General features: G+C 41.2%; 1 protein-coding gene across 4 annotated transcripts in view; it reads left to right on the top strand.

Moving 5' to 3' along the window:
* The window catches only part of CTCF (CCCTC-binding factor), a 49,243-nt gene that overhangs the window by 29,511 nt on the left and 3,423 nt on the right, over nt 1–16,309 (top strand). For 3 of the 4 annotated variants that reach the window (XM_019935667.3, XM_004317558.3, XM_019935666.3), the window contains 7 exons: nt 332–502; nt 3,451–3,584; nt 6,933–7,053; nt 7,644–7,793; nt 11,566–11,726; nt 12,256–12,438; nt 13,217–13,352. In XM_019935667.3, coding sequence (XP_019791226.1) covers nt 332–502; nt 3,451–3,584; nt 6,933–7,053; nt 7,644–7,793; nt 11,566–11,726; nt 12,256–12,438; nt 13,217–13,352 — 1,056 coding nt within the window. The remainder of the gene's footprint in view (nt 1–331; nt 503–3,450; nt 3,585–6,932; nt 7,054–7,643; nt 7,794–11,565; nt 11,727–12,255; nt 12,439–13,216; nt 13,353–16,309) is intronic. The other variant, XM_019935668.3, reaches the window with a different exon arrangement.

Raw genomic sequence — 16,309 nt, 5'->3', positions numbered from 1 at the left:
AATGAGTTTATCCATTATACTCTCATAAAACCTTTTCGGGATAAAGCACATAACACAGTGCCTGTGCAGGTTATTTTACATTAAATGCATTTATTTTAAAGATTGTGATGTGGGCGCCAGTCTAAAAGAAGTTTTTCCAGATTGAGTACTTCTTAAGTCCTGAAGAGAAAGAAGTAAATCTATTAGTGGCATGAGATAATTATAACTCAATGTGACTTAGTTGGCTTTAGTTATAAAAGGCTAATGAAATGTATTTGTGGAAGTTTAAGATTAGGATTAATCTTAACACTTTGAAACCCTGCAACAAGTAAGTGTTTTATTTTGCACATAGGTGTAAAGAAGACATTCCAGTGTGAGCTTTGCAGTTACACATGTCCACGGCGTTCAAATTTGGATCGGCACATGAAAAGTCACACTGATGAGAGACCACACAAGTGCCATCTCTGTGGCAGGGCATTCAGGACAGTCACCCTTCTGAGGAATCACCTTAACACACACACAGGTGGGTGCTGGTTAAGAATGTTGGGGGTGGGGCTTCCCTGGTGGCACAGTGGTTGAGAGTCCGCCTGCCGATGCAGGGGACATGGGTTCGCGCCCCGGTCCAGGAAGATCCCACATGCCGCGGAGCGGCTGGGCCCGTGAGCCATGGCCGCTGAGCCTGCGCATCCGGAGCCTGTGCTCCGCAGCGGGAGAGGCCACAACAGTGAGAGGCCCGCGTACCGCAAAAAAAAAAAAAAAAAAGAATGTTGGGGGCTACAGCATAGCAAAGGTTTAAACTGGGTTTTAAATATCATCTAAGCTGATTCCAGTGGGAATAAGAGTGGGAAGAATTTTTGTTCTTTCTTATGGTACCCTCTTTGTGATCTTGATTTATTGTAAGCAGATGGACTTAGTTATAGGCAAATGTAAAGAAAGTTTAGTGGAAAATAATCTAAATTTTATAAGGATGGTGATTCAGAAAGAGATTTTCTGTGGTAGTTAACCTATAATATTTCCCAAAGGTATCACCACTGTGTTGCTAAGGTTTTAACAGCAATGACAAAAACTAACCCCCCCTAAATTCCCAGGCAGTAATTGCCAGGCATTATGAGGAAGAACATTAGAAATAGAAATGAAATCCTACCTTTGTAAAAACTATGGTTTCTGGTTGTTTTACCTCAAAGAAGATAATTCATAATCCCAGAATGGAAAATTTAAGGCAGCATTCCAGCAATTCAAACATTTATTTATTCATGGTCCACACATACTTAATACTCTAATATTAGCTTCATGTTGGCTGCAGTCATGTTCTGGGGTCACTAAAGAGGAGAGACTATGGGCTAAAGCTCTCTTTAGACTCTCTTCTGGGCTCTTTATACTTTTGGCGTTGGCATTTGGCTGCAAGTGCTAATAGAAACTTCTTTCACCTAGTTCTTCATGCAGAATAGCTTTCCTCTATCCAGATTCTCCACCTCGTTTTATATGATGATTCTTATTTTTTATTTGATGTGCTGTTTGTCTGATGAATGTGATCAAGTAGGGATTGGCCAATGAGCAGTATACTGTGCATTAGTATATTTGCTAATGTGACTTGGTCACTTTTCACCAACTACCTAGTTTCTACCCAGACACTTGATAATAATATTTTTTATTTGGTAGTTTGAAACCCTAGGGAAAGGGCATATGACTACATGAAAGCAGCTGGCCGCATTATAGGACTTGCCAGAACGGGAGTGCCTTGATGTGGGCGCTGCATGTCATGGTCTAGTCCTCAGCTTTGAAAATAAGAAATTCAGTCTGTCTGGTTATTCAGGAATGATTTGGCAGGACTAATTCATACTAACCAAATCCTCAAGAGTCAGATTCATATCAGAAAATCAGTTTATGTGGAAGAATATACCTTTTTATTTTCTAGATGCAGTCGTATTGCATTCTAGGGGGCGCCTTTGCCTATGTCAGGATGCTGTAGCAATTGAAGGGTGACTTGGTGAGCCATGGACCTTGAGCAGAGGGACGTAGGCAGTCATGTGGGTCAACCCGATGAAAACTCCTGTCCCACAGCAGTGTCCACTTCTTTCCTAATTGCCATCCTTATGTCTACCAGAGGCAGGCCTCTTTCTCTCTCCTAGATAATACTAGGTAAACACTGGAAATTCTTTGTTTTCAACTTACCTCGTCCTAATAGAAATGGATGTTGCTTTCCTTCTCTTGTTAGTCGTCGTTTTACTTACCTGTTTGTACCACCAGACTATACATTTTTCATAGATAAGAACTCTATCCTTCACTCTTAATCCTCAGTGGTAGTAAAGAAGCAAATTGAGCAAATGAACATTCTTTGGAACTTTCTAGTTACTATCATATCCAATCACATTTCCCTCTCCAGTGTTTTCTCAATCTCTGGGAGAATCATTTCTGCAGATGGCTGGACCCATTCATTACATTGTGACTCTTCTTAATTCCACTCTCAAAAGTAGCCTTTGATTTTGGTGTTTGAGATTACCTTGCTGTTCACCCCTTACCCACAGCCCACAATTACAGATACTCCCTAGTTTCTAAATAATAACCTATGAAGGTAGCACTGTGTTCTACTGTCAGCTTTATCTCTTTATTATCATTATTACCTGGGCAGGATATTTTCAGTGCAGTGTTCAGAATATAAAGTGGCTAGAGAAGATCTACTAAAGTAATGTTATGTTATGGGGCTACTATGGGAAGACATATTAAAAACAGTGAGATTATCTCAGTGAAAGAAAAAACAAAACAAATATAGAGGGTATATTATTAGTTCATAAAAATATTTAAATATTCCATGATTTGACTTTCAGATCACAGAATATTAGATATTGATGTTTGAAAATGATCTGTTTAAATCACATAACATAAAAGGCAATACTACTTTATAAAGCCTTTGATAAATCTCTAGAATACCTTATCAAACCAAATTTATACAGAAAACATGTTATTATATTTGTATTTTTTTTAAAGAAAAAGTTGGTCAATATGGACAGCCCAGTGGCCCTATATGTATAATCATAATAACAGTAAGATTTGATGTGCAAAAGGATCTTGAATCAAATAACTATTAATTCTGTGGCCTGTACTTGATAAAAATTGAGGTTTAAAGATGTTGTATATTTTTTAGAAGGGTTGAAACAGAATGGTGTTTCTGTTAACCTTTAATCCATAGTGACCAGAATATTCACAAAATAGGGGTAAAAAATATTTTGTATTCAAAGGCAGCATACTCAAATGGATAATTAAGAGAAACTAAATGTTTGGCATGTGTTTCTAATATTTTGGGGTTAATGTTGTAAAGTCAGCTGGGCTCACCCATAGTTTTTGGAGCTACTCTCAGGGAGGGTTGATGAGATGACCAGGATCCAACCTCATGTAGCAGTTGTGTCACACATTGAACTCTGTAATTAACTGTGCCCTTAATCTTGTCTTTCTTTTATACCCTCCTTTCTCTAGGTACTCGTCCTCACAAGTGCCCAGACTGCGACATGGCCTTTGTGACTAGTGGAGAATTGGTGCGGCATCGTCGTTACAAACACACCCATGAGAAGCCATTTAAGTGTTCCATGTGCGATTACGCCAGTGTAGAAGTGAGTATTCAGCTCCTTGTTGGTTCCTCTCTGAAGATCATCATGATTCCAGTATGAACTGTCCTCATACTGACTTAATACAAGATAGAAAATCTTGCTAGATTACTACACTCGCACTCCCCCTCCCTACCACCAAAAAAAAAAAACCTGTAATGAGTGTGAAAGGTTTTCCCATTAAAAAAAGAGCAGTAACGGGACTTCCCTGGTGGCGCAGTGGATAAGGCCCAGGTTCGATCCCTGGTCAGGGAACTAGATCCCACATGCATGCCGCAACTAAGACCCGCAACCAAAAAAAAACAAAAACAAAAAGGAGCAATAGGAACTTCCCTGGTGGCACAGTGGTTAAGAACCTGCCTGCCAATGCAGGGGACACAGGTTCGAGCCCTGGTTCAGGAAGACCCACCACAACCCCACATGCCTTGGAACAACTGCGCCCATGTGCCACAACTACTGAGCCTGCGCTCTAGAGCCCACACGCCACAACTGTTGAAGCCTGCGCACTCTAGGGCCCACGTGCTGCAGCTACTGAGTCCGTGTGCTGCAAATACTGAAGCCCGCGCATGTAGAGCCCGTGCTCCGCAATGAGAAGCCACTGCAATGAGAAGCCCGCACACTACAACGAAGAGTAGCCCTCGCTCGCCACAATTAGAGAAAGCCCACACGCAGCAACAAAGATCCAACGCAGCCAAAATATAATTAATTAATTAATTTTTTAAAAATCATCTAATAAAACAGAGCACTGATCCACATATTATTACAGGCAAGTTCTACCTAACTTCAAAGAAGTGAGTAACTATACCAAGAGCACTTCAAAATGGAAGATTTTAGGGACTTCCCTAGTGCTCCAGTGGCTAAGATTCTGCGCTCCCAATGCAGGGGGCCTGGGCTCCATCCCTGGTGAGGGAACTAGATCCCACATGCTTCAACTAAAAGATCCCACATGCTGCAACTAAAAGATCCTGTGTGCCATAATGAAGGTCCTGTGTGCCACAACTAAGATCCTACGTGCTGCAACTAAGGCCCATCAGCTAGCTAGCTAGCTAGCTTGCTTGCTTGCTTTATTTATCACCTTTATTATTTGAGGCTACGCTGTTACCAAAACTGGATAAGGATACTTCCAAAAGAAAACTGTTTCTGTTTCTCACAGGAAAACCAAAATTCTAAGTGAATTAACAAACCAAATTTGGTAATAGATTTAAAAAATAAGTGATTACTAAGTAGAATGTATCTAAAATGCAAGAATAATTCAGCATTAGGATATTATTGGTTTGTACTACACTGAGAGATTAAAGAAAAACCATATCATTTCTATAGGTTATTGAAAAATCATAAAATTTAATACTTATTACTGTTTAGAGTTCTAGCAAGTCAAGAGTAGAAAAAAATATCTTTAGGGACTTCCCTGGTGGCGCAGTGGTTAAGAATCTGCCTGCCAATGCAGGGAACACTGGTTCAGCCCTGGTCCAGGGAGTTCCCACATGCCGCAGAGCAACTAAGTCTGCACACTGCAACAAAGAGCAGCCCCCACTCGCTGCAACTAGAGAAAGCCCGTGCAGCAACGAAGACCCAATGCAGCCAAAAAAAAAAAAAAATTTATTATAAGGAGTATATACTGGAAACCTATAGTAAACCCAGCCTAATTAACTCTGAAACACTGGAAGTATTCCCATTAAACTTTGGAACAAGATTTCCATTCCTACTGTTACCATTTCAACATTGTATTGGAAATCCTAGCTAATAGTATAAAATAATAAATGAATTATAAATGGAAAGACAAAACTGTCATGTCTTGCAGACATATTTGCTTACATAGAAAATTCAAGAGTATTGGCTGAAAAACCTAAAGCAGTAAGAGTTCATTTGGGTGGTCAGATCCAAGATAAATACACAAGAATCAGTGACTTATTTATACAATATCAATAGTAGGAAACAGGTTCAAACTCTTAACAGCAATAAAATGACCTAGGGATAAACTGAACAGCAAAAAACATCTGATACCTACCTGTAAGAGGAAAACGTCTCACATTTTTCCAAAGGACATAAATAAATACACATTTCAGCTTGATTCTAAATTTCAGCTGGAAGAGTAAATATGAATGACTAAGAAAATTTTGAAAAACGAATGAGGGGCTTGGGCTTCCCTGGTGGCTCAGTGGTTAAGAATCCACCTGCCAATGCATGGGACACGGGTTTGAGCCCTGGTCTGGGGAGATCCCACATGCCGTGGAACAACTAAGTCTGTGCACCACAACTACTGAGCCTGCGCTCTAGATCCCATGAGCCACAACTACTGAGCCCACGTGCCACAACTACTGAAGCCTGTGCACCTAGAGCCCATGCTCCACAAGAGAAGCCACCGCAATGAGAAGCCTGCACACCACAACGAAGAGTAGCCCCCACTTGCCACAACTAGAGAAAGCCCGCACACAGCAATGAAGACCCAACGCAGCCATAAATAAATGAATAAATAAATTTAAAAAACAAAAAAAAGAATGAGGGGCTTGTGCTATTGGCTGTTTGAAAACTATATGGTAAATGAAGACTGTGATATTGGAGCAGGAATAAACAAATAGATTGTTGAAAAAGAATAGATCCTTGTGTATATAGGAATTTAATATATGATAAATAGGCAAGTTTTGGAAAGAGAATTATTCAGTAATGCTGTTGGGACCGTTCTTTAGCCTTACAGTGTGTGGAATTTGACTATATAGCACTTAGAAATACAGGGAGATTTTAATGTAAAAATTGGAACACTTTTTAAAATTTTCAAAGGAAACATTAGTGTTCAAAACACTTCTTAGAGTCAAGTTTGAAAGTCACTGTTCTGTTGGTAAGGTACTTAATGAAAGATGAAAAGCATAAGTCCATAGTGAGGAAGGTGAGAGGCCCCTGGTGCCTGGTCTGTTAGGGAAGTGCTGATGATAGGAAGAGAGACTTAAGGGAATTAATGCATTTATTAACTTGGATTCAAAATTTGTTAGAAAATTGATCCATAAATAAGCATGGATTATTTTTAAACTATTATGGAAAATTTCAAACATATGTAGAAGTAGATAGACTAGTATAATACACCCCCATGTGCCTATCACCCAGCCTAACAGTTAATAATAGCCCATCTTGACTCATCTATGCCCCTATCCATTTTACCCTTTTCCCTTGGATTATGATAGGGATTTGAGAGGCAACAGTTAGAAATAATGAGGAGGAAGAAATACTGTCTTTTAGACTTCTTCTGTATTATGAACTGCAGTGTCCAAAAAATAAGCTTTTGTGCCTGACCCACAGTATTCTCATGTCACAATCTATGTTAACGAAAGTTTAAGAGGTTCGGTTGCTTTTGTGTTTCAGGTCAGCAAATTAAAACGTCACATTCGCTCTCACACTGGAGAGCGTCCTTTCCAGTGCAGCTTATGCAGTTACGCCAGCAGGGACACATACAAGCTGAAAAGGCACATGAGAACCCATTCAGGTAGGACTTCTCCCTTCCTCGTATTAATGAACCGCTTTTTAGTGGATCCCGTGGGACCCTGTGAACCACCACATGCCCCTATTAGTTACCCGAATGGAAGCTGGCATGAGAGTAGTATATAATTGATAAATGCTTCTCTGGCATATCCTTGGAGTTCATTGCTCTGAATATACATTGGAGAATGGAAAGTTTTTACTGTTAGAAGAAGTCTGGGTAGGTTACATAAGTAACCCAACTTGTCAGTTTTCCAGAGTACTCTCTTTTCCTAAAAAGAAAATCTTGCAGGTCCTCCTGTCATCCCGTCTGCTTTCCCCCAAAGGTAAGTACTGCTGTAGGAACTACTCTTACTAAAATGTGAAGGACTCCGTGGCAGAGCTGGGCAAAGCAGAGGTGGTGGCCATAGTTTGGGACTTCTTTTCCATCTCTGAAGATAGGCATGAGCCAGGCAGTGGGCCTGAGCCTCATCCTTCCTAAATTAAGAACTGTAGATTCTCTGTGGATTAGCACATCTGCCACCTGGATTACCCTCCAATTAAATGATAGTATTCAGTTATTTCATCTAAGTTGTTCATTTTGTATTTCCTTTTAAGGGGAAAAACCTTATGAATGTTATATTTGTCATGCACGGTTTACCCAAAGTGGTACCATGAAGATGCACATTTTACAGAAGCACACAGAAAATGTGGCCAAATTTCACTGTCCCCACTGTGACACTGTCATAGCCCGAAAAAGTGATTTGGGTAAGTAAATTAACTAGTGGCAAATGAAAAATATATTTTGACAAATTTGTGAGAATAATGGAGATCACAAATTACTTCCTTCATGTAAGTTTTGTGAATGTGAATGGCCTGCTGTTTAATAAAAGTCATTGCTTAGGTGCTAGTGATACTTTCTTCTGTCTTCTTTCTCTTACTGAAGCTAGGCTACTGTACTGAAGTAGGCTACAAGATTCTTCCCTGACTATAGCTCATCTATAAATTAATGGCAGCTGTAATGAGAGAAAACAGTATAATTAAAGCCCCCAAATAGAGAAGTGACATAGTATGATTCGAACTAAGGTCAGTTGACTTCAGGTTTTTTTCACAATATTTGTACTTTAGGTAATGGGACTGTTTTTATTGGTTTGTTGATAGCTATATATCTGTGCATAATTAAACTAGAGTTTATATAGAGGCAGAGTTCGGTGGTAGAAATTTTAGTATGACCCATATTCTTTTTAAAAAAAAATTTATTTATCTATTTATTCATTTATTTGTGGCTGCGTTGTGTCTTCGTTGCTGCGCGCAGGCTTTTTCTAGTTGCAGCGAGTGGGGGCTACTCTTTGTTGCGGTGCGTGGGCCCCTAATTGCAGTGGCCTCTTTTGTTGCGGAGCACAGGCTCTAGGCATGAAGGCTTCAGTAGTTGTGGCATGCACGCTCGGTAGTTGTGGCTTGTGGGCTCTAGAGCTCAGGCTCAGTAGTTGTGGCTCACGGGCTTAGTTGCTCTGCGGCATGTGGGATCTTCCTGGACCAGGGCTCGAACCATGTCCCCTGCATTGGCATGCATGCAGATTCTTAACCACTGCACCACCAGGGAAGTCCCATACTGTGACCCATATTCTTAAAGATAAGGTCACCTGGATTTATCCCTTCGTTTTTATTATTTAAAAGAGATAAAAATATTGCCCCAGTCTGTTCTTTATCCAAAATTCATTGCTCCCTGAATAATAATAATAATATAAACTTAGATAAATTGTACTTTCCAGGTTGTCTTTTACTTTTATTTTACTTCTTTACTCATTTGATCTTCACAACTACCATATGAAGTCATCAAGGTAGATTCTAGCTTTATAGATGATGAACAGATGTCTTGACCAAAGCTACACAACACAGCTTATGAGTGGCAAAGCTGGACTTGAGTCCTCTCGAACCCTCTAGAGCTGTTTCTCACACAGGGGAGTACATAAGTACCCAGGTCATATCAGGATCATACTGAGCCACAGCATAAACTTGGCCTGTCTTTCTGCAGCATTGGTTATACTCAGAAGGTTTTGAGTAAAGTTATCCAATTGAGCTGGTGTCTTAAAACATTTTTACGTTAATATGACTATATTGAACAAACTGTAGACTGACTAACGTTTTTAAGATGAAACTGTGAGCTTGAAGTAGAGGACTTTGGGCTCCACATAAGATCCAGTGGGTCATGTGTTCATCCTACTCTGCTCTTGAAAGGACTTTGTTAGAAAAAATTAAGAGGTACTGTCCTCAGGTAAATGAAAGAGTTTTACTGTTCGCACTGTATAGAAACTAAAACCTAAACCAGTAATATCTCATGGCAGTGTGTGAGCTGTTAGGCCCCTGTTTGAATTATTTAGTTTTTTTTTTAAGTTACTCACTTTCATGATGCGAATAAAAACCTTGAGTGTTTTATACTTGCATGAAACCCCTTAGACCCTGCATAACAAGTTCTTTATGAGGCACTCAATTGCCTAGGAGCTGTCAAATAATAGTTATCTCCCAAAACTATTCCCAAACAAGTTTGTGTTCCCCAAAGCAGGTCTGATTTCACACTAATATGCAATAATTAAGATTCATCATTTTTGGGACACAGGAAAGCATGGAGAATCTTGACAGACCTACCAGAGTCAAGATTCACCTTCAAATACTTACTGCTCGAAGTCTTTTTTTTTTAACTGAGGTATAAGAATAATTCCTACTTTACAGAATCATTATTGTAAGTATTTAATAAGAATGTATGAAAGAAAGTCTTTAACTATTAAGTCTCTATCTGAGGACCAGAAGGGGAAAGTTGAGGCCTAAAAATTATTTGGAATAATATATGTGTGTATAAAAGGCCTTCATATAGTGAACATGTGTAGAGAGTTAAAAGTGAGCCATCCCTTTCCCCTACCTTATTTCCATTCCCCAGAATTGGCCCTCTTTAAGTTTGATGTGATATCACCTTGATTGAGCAGATTGGTAGCACCATAAATTCATGATCCCAAATGCAGCTGGGCTCCTGAATAATCCAGCTGTTTGTCCTCATCAATTGTGCTCGCATTCTCCTCAGCGAGTTTGTCCATTCATTCATTCATTCCACAAATGTTTGGGTGCCTGCGATGTGGGAGGTTCCATGACAGAGTAGAATAAATCATTGTTAACTTTCTTTAAACCTCTGATCTTCCTTCCCTTTTCTCTTTGCCTCCGTGGTCTCAGTATGTAACCTCTTTTCCTACTTCACAAAAAAATAAAGGCAACAGGTTGAAACTTCACATTTCCTGTTATCAGATGTGTAAATCTACCTGCATTCATCCTCTTTCCCCATCTGCTACTAGAGAGTTTGTGTCACTCTTGTCTGTGGCCTGTCCCTTTGCCCTGATCCCACTCTCCTGTGTTCTTGGCAGCCTTTCCGTGGTCAGGTATCGCATCTTTACCTTCATTTTCATGTTCTCACTCCTTAATCTTTCGCCTCAACTCCAAATGTGCTTTCATCTCTCTTGTCTTTTTTTAAAAAAAGTCTTTCCCTTCTAGGTTTAACTCTTGTTTCCTTTCTAGCCAATGCTCATGAAGAGTTATATCCCTCACAGCCCTCTCTTCCTCAGCTTCTAGTTTCCTTCCCATCTGGCTTATACCCATCACTCTATAAAGTGACTGACTAAGATCACCAGTGACCCCACATTGCAGAATGCAGGAAACGTTCAACTCCCCCATCTGCCTTGATCTCTTAGCATCATTATTCATAGCGGGCTGCACCCTCCTCCTTAAAACACTGTCTTCCTTTGGCTTTCATGGCACTACATCCTGTTGGTTTTCTTCTGATTTCTCTGACTGTTCCTTCTCAGCCTTCTCTTGTTTTAATCCTTTTTCCTCTCACTGGCCTTAACTGTTAGGTTTCTTAAGGCATGACCCATACTGTTTCTTTCTTTGCCTTAGTGATTTCATCAGTTCTCTTGGTCTCACTCAAATCCTGCTCCAAATCTGTCCTCTGATTAAGGCTTATGTACCCATCTATTCCTTGCCATCCCTATCCCTACTTGATATCATTGGCATTTCAACTTCAACATGTCCAAAACTGAAGGTCTAAAAGCCCTTTACTCCCTTGCCCCAGAGATAAACACAGCTTGGGCTTCAGCCTTGTTCCACTATTCCTTGTCTCAGTAAATGGCCCCACCATCTGCTCAGTTTTCCAAGCCAGAAACCTGGAGGTCATTCCTGATACCCACCTTTCTCTTCCTCACTCTCTGGCCAGTCACTCAATCCTGTTGATTCAACTTCTTAGGTCTCTCATCACTCTTAGTTCTTCTCCTTCCCTCCGTACCCACTGCCATCTCCTTTATCCAAACCACCACCTTCTTTCACCTATCCAGTTTCAACGTCTCAACTAGTCTCCCCACGTCTGTTATTCTTTTTATTCATTTTCTGTATAACAGCCAGAGTAATTATTTTAAGAAGCAGAAAGAAATGTATTCTTAACTCTTTGAAATGCTTGTTTGTGTTTTCACAAGTTGGACCGCGCTTTCTATTTTGCTTTCAGGTGTCCACTTGCGAAAGCAGCATTCCTACATTGAGCAGGGCAAGAAATGCCGATACTGCGATGCTGTGTTTCATGAGCGCTATGCCCTCATCCAGCACCAGAAGTCACATAAGAACGAGAAGCGCTTTAAGTGTGATCAGTGTGATTACGCTTGCAGACAGGTAGAGCCTTTCATAGTTAGAAAATGGTTGCTGTCCCATTATTGTTAGGTTTTATCAGGGGGTTTTTATATACCTTGTATGGTGACTATTTTTAAGGATATTTTCAAACGTGGTTTATGAGATTGTCACTGAAGGTCCTGCTTCTCGATTGTATCATGTCTGGTTCCAACTGACAGTTTTATTCAGTCACACCTTCCCCTACCCTCCACCTGCTCCAGGCAGACTGCTAGCTTTTCTCAAAACCATGGGAAGTAAGTCCCGGACTTGAGAGAAGGGAAGAATCTGGTTCTGGGGCCTGATGCTTGGGAGTGATCTACAGAAGCAGCCCAGCAGGAGTGAGCATATCTATCCTAGGATTTGGGGAAGCAGTTTTGTACCCCAGTATGGTTAACTTTATCCTCTCAATAAGCAGCTTTGAGCCTAGACCCTTGGGAGTGAAAGGTCTTGTCAGCTACACGCACACAGATGGTGGCTGAGGTAGCAGCCCTAGGACAGGCTCTGAGACCTTCCCCACCCCACTTTCTTTCAGGAGAGGCACATGATCATGCATAAGCGCACCCACACCGGAGAGAAGCCTTATGCCTGCAGCCACTGCGACAAGACCTTCCGCCAGAAACAGCTCCTTGACATGCACTTCAAACGCTATCATGACCCCAACTTTGTCCCCGCGGCCTTCGTCTGTTCTAAGTGTGGGAAAACATTTACACGCCGGGTAAGAGTCAGAACTTTACTTCCTGTCTTACAGTTCTTGATACCACGTTCTTGAGCTTCCACTGCAAAGCAGGGCAGTCTTTTCCACTGAGCTTATAAATATAGAGATGAACTGTCATTTGGAAAAGGATCAGTCATCCCCACCTTGAGGTTTTCTGTCCATGTGTGAACCCTTCCACTGATGGGGAACTCAGTATATTTTTATTTATTTATTTATTTGGCCGCACCAGGTCTTAGTTGTGGCCTGCAGGATCTTTGTTGCAGCATGTGGGCTCTTTAGGTGCATCATGTGAACTCTTAGTTGTGGCATGTAGGATCTAGTTCCCTAACCAGGGATCGAACCCAGGCCCCCTGTTTTGGGAGTGTGGAATCTTAGCCACTGGACCACCAGGGAAGTCCTGGGAACTCAGTACTTTTTTTTTTTAACAGTTCTGTCCTGGATCTTCACTTAGGGCCATGTTTGTCAGGTCTGCACAGGACAGGGAGGTTGGTCTGATTCTCCCCTGCTCAGAGGATCCAACCTCATCTTCTGAGCAACTCTCCTCTCTTGCCCACCCTTGTCTCTCTCCCTGCCCCCTCCAGATGGAGACCATTTCCTCTGATGGGGAGAGTATGTTCAGGACACATTTAGCAGATACTAGAACATTGAGACTTAATAGGATTCCCGCCCCAACACCCGCTGCCCCCCGGTTGTTTTTTTTATTAAACTAAAAGAGAACTTCCAATTTTCATCTTACCTTTTTTAGTAATGTGAAAGAGGGTTTTGTTCCTTTTGTTAGAATACCATGGCAAGACATGCTGATAATTGTGCTGGTCCAGATGGTGTAGAAGGGGAAAATGGAGGAGAAACGAAGAAGAGTAAACGTGGAAGGAAAAGAAAGATGCGCTCTAAAAAGGAAGACTCCTCTGACAGTGGTAAGTAACTTGTTTCTTGAGTTAGTTATACATGGCAGGTTTTGGTGCAGAGTTTCCAGTGTATTTACATATGGACATGCTGGGTTACAGAGATAAGCCAGTCTCTCATACTTCCTTTAAACCTCTAATCTTCCTGATGTGTGTATATATTTACAACAGCAGTTAGTTTATCCCTGGAGCAAATTTTCTTTTTTTTTCTTTTTTTTTCTCATGGCATTCCATTGCTTGATAAGATATTATATATTATGTTCAGTTAAAGCTGAAGCAAAATTAATATCTTTACTCAATTTACTCAGATTAGTGATATTCTAAGGCCAGCAGAGTTTCTTTTCTATGTTCATAGCTTTTACATTTAGGAAGCTGGTCTAGATTTGAGCAGTGAATCTAATGGACATGAAGAAGGTTGCTTAAGCATCCTGACCAACTTCTGGTTTGACTGCCTGTGTCAGCCTAGCCTTGAGATGTGTTGATCAAATCCATGAAGGTCAGCCTTTCTCTTCCTACCTTAATCTCTCCATTTATAATTTAAAACTTTGCTTATTTTCCTACCATTGATGTTCTTTGGGGTGTTAGTCATGAAATCCAGACAGAAAGTATATGCGTTGTGGTGCTAGACTCATGAAAGGGGTGGCAAACAAAGGTGTTGGTAATGTAGGAATCACGTTTCATTATACAAACTTATTCCATAGTGTTAGGTTTTATAATGTGGATACTTGGGCTACTGGCAGCCAGTTAAGAAGTCACATCTGTGACTTAAAGATTTAAGGTTTTTGTGGAAAAGGATGTAGAGGGGTTTTGTTTTGGAGAATGCACTTATAGATGATGCCTAATGTATTTCTAAGGAGTTCTCATTTTGTCTTCTGCATTGCTTGTCAGTAAAATAGTGGGGAAGGAAATGAAATTTCTGAAAATGTGTTAAAGAACTTATGTTACTTTATTGGTTTTATTATCAAACTTGTTCATGAAAGTACTAGGGTTTTTTTTGTTGTTTGTTTGTTTGTTTGCGGTACGCGGGCCTCTCACTGCTGTGGCCTCTCCCGTTGCGGAGCACAGGCTCCGGACGCGCAGGCTCAGCGGCCATGGCTCATGGGCCCAGCCGCTCCGCGGCATGTGGGATCTTCCCGGACCGGGGCACGAACCTGTGTCCCTTGCATCGGCAGGCGGACTCTCAACCACTGCGCCACCAGGGAAGCCCCAGTACTAGGTTTTTAATACTTAAATCTATAACGAAGTCCCTTTTGTTTTTTTATCTTAATAAAGACTTCACTTTTCTATTCAGAACTTTAACTGTTTCTGGGAGAATATTCATCTAAGCATAAGAGTAGTTTATTTTTTGCTGCCTTTTTTAGTAGAAAATCTATTTTAAGCAATATCTTCATTCACTCGGTTTTAAGTGAATGCCTCTTTTAAAATGTCACTTTGCTTAATTTTTATAAAGCGCATCACTCTCTACTGAGAATTTTGTGGGATCCCTTTGTTTGCCTAAGAAATTGAGTGGACTGTTGGGAGGTGCCAAGGAATGTCAGAGGGCCTCAAGTACCAGCAGAGATCCACAGATAACCTTGAGCTTCAGGATACCTGTAGTTGCTCTTCGTTGCAGAGCCTCCTACTCACAGACATTGTCCCATACCCTTTTTTCTTATGGTTCTTCCCTGTTCATTTCTGTGGTTCATCTCCCAACAAGACCAGTTCTATTCTCTAATTGTACTTTACCAGAAGCATCTTTCACCTGCAGAGTTTATTGACAGTTCCTAATAGGTTGCTACAGTTCCTCCTTTTGTCTTCTGCACTGCTGGTTTGTACAGCACAGTGTTTGGTTTTGGACCTCATACCTAGTGTCTCTCTTTTTTTTTTTTGCGGTACGTGGGCGTCTCACTGTTGTGGCCTCTCCAGTTGCGGAGCACAGGCTCCAGACGCGCAGGCTCAGCGGCCATGGCTCACGGGCCTAGCCGCTTCGCGGCATGTGGGATCCTCCCAGACTGGGGCATGAACCCGCGTCCCCTGCATCGGCAGGCGGACTCTTAACCACTGCGCCACCAGGGAAGCTCCCTAGTGTCTCTTTATCCCAGAATTTCTGGGCTGGTGAAGGCCACACAGTCATATTTGTTCCCTCCCAGAAGTTCTGCCTGTTGGCCATCGGCAGAAATTGACCAGCAGAGTCTACTGCTATTTTCAAAGGCTTTTTGCCAAAGTCTCTCCCAGCCAATAAACCTTGGACCCTATTAACCTTCTTTGTGTGCTTTTTCCCCCAATTCTGACTGAATTTGTTTAATTTTCTAGGCATTGGGCCAACTTAGGCAATAGGGGGCTTGAATAACTTCAGCAGGAAAGCGTGTCGTCCTTGACACTCTGCCACGTACCAGTACGTTCCCCACATTTTCACTTAGGATTTCAGTCACTTGGCAAATAAGGCATTTTGTCCTGAAGATCAGGCATTTACCCACAGACTTCTAAATTTAAACATTTGGTGCTAGAGAAAGAGAATGTGCTTGTAACCTGCATTTCTTGGAGGAAGGCAGGCGGGGTACATTTTGTGCCTTGGCAATGGGGGAGGGGTAGCAAGAACTCTTTGGTTGCCTATAGGTGTGGGCAGCAGAACAGCCCCAAACTGTGGTTAGTTGTGCCTTACAAATCACTTAGCTTCTCTCTATTTCTATAAAATGAGGGTAATATCTCTTACTTAATGAAGCCTAAATGGAATAATGGAGAATTTTTAAACTGTGATGTACAGTGTAAAAATCAACTGTGATTATGTAGTAGAATGTAAGTTACAGAGCACGATTACAGACATTATCTCAGTCCTTGTGATCCTTGGGAGTGCTTTAGAGATTACACAAGGAAACTGAGGTTCAGTGTGGTCATGGTCCCAGGTCACACACTTAGGAGATCTGAGACTCAAAGCCATATTATCAGGCTCCTCGTCAGTGTTCTTTCTATAGTAGTTCCCTCTCCTTTTA

Source organism: Tursiops truncatus, chromosome 19 (assembly GCF_011762595.2).
Source record: "Tursiops truncatus isolate mTurTru1 chromosome 19, mTurTru1.mat.Y, whole genome shotgun sequence".
Classification (NCBI taxonomy): domain Eukaryota; kingdom Metazoa; phylum Chordata; class Mammalia; order Artiodactyla; family Delphinidae; genus Tursiops; species Tursiops truncatus.
The sequence above is the reverse complement of the archived record's forward strand: the minus strand, read 5'-3'. Positions and strand labels throughout refer to the sequence as shown.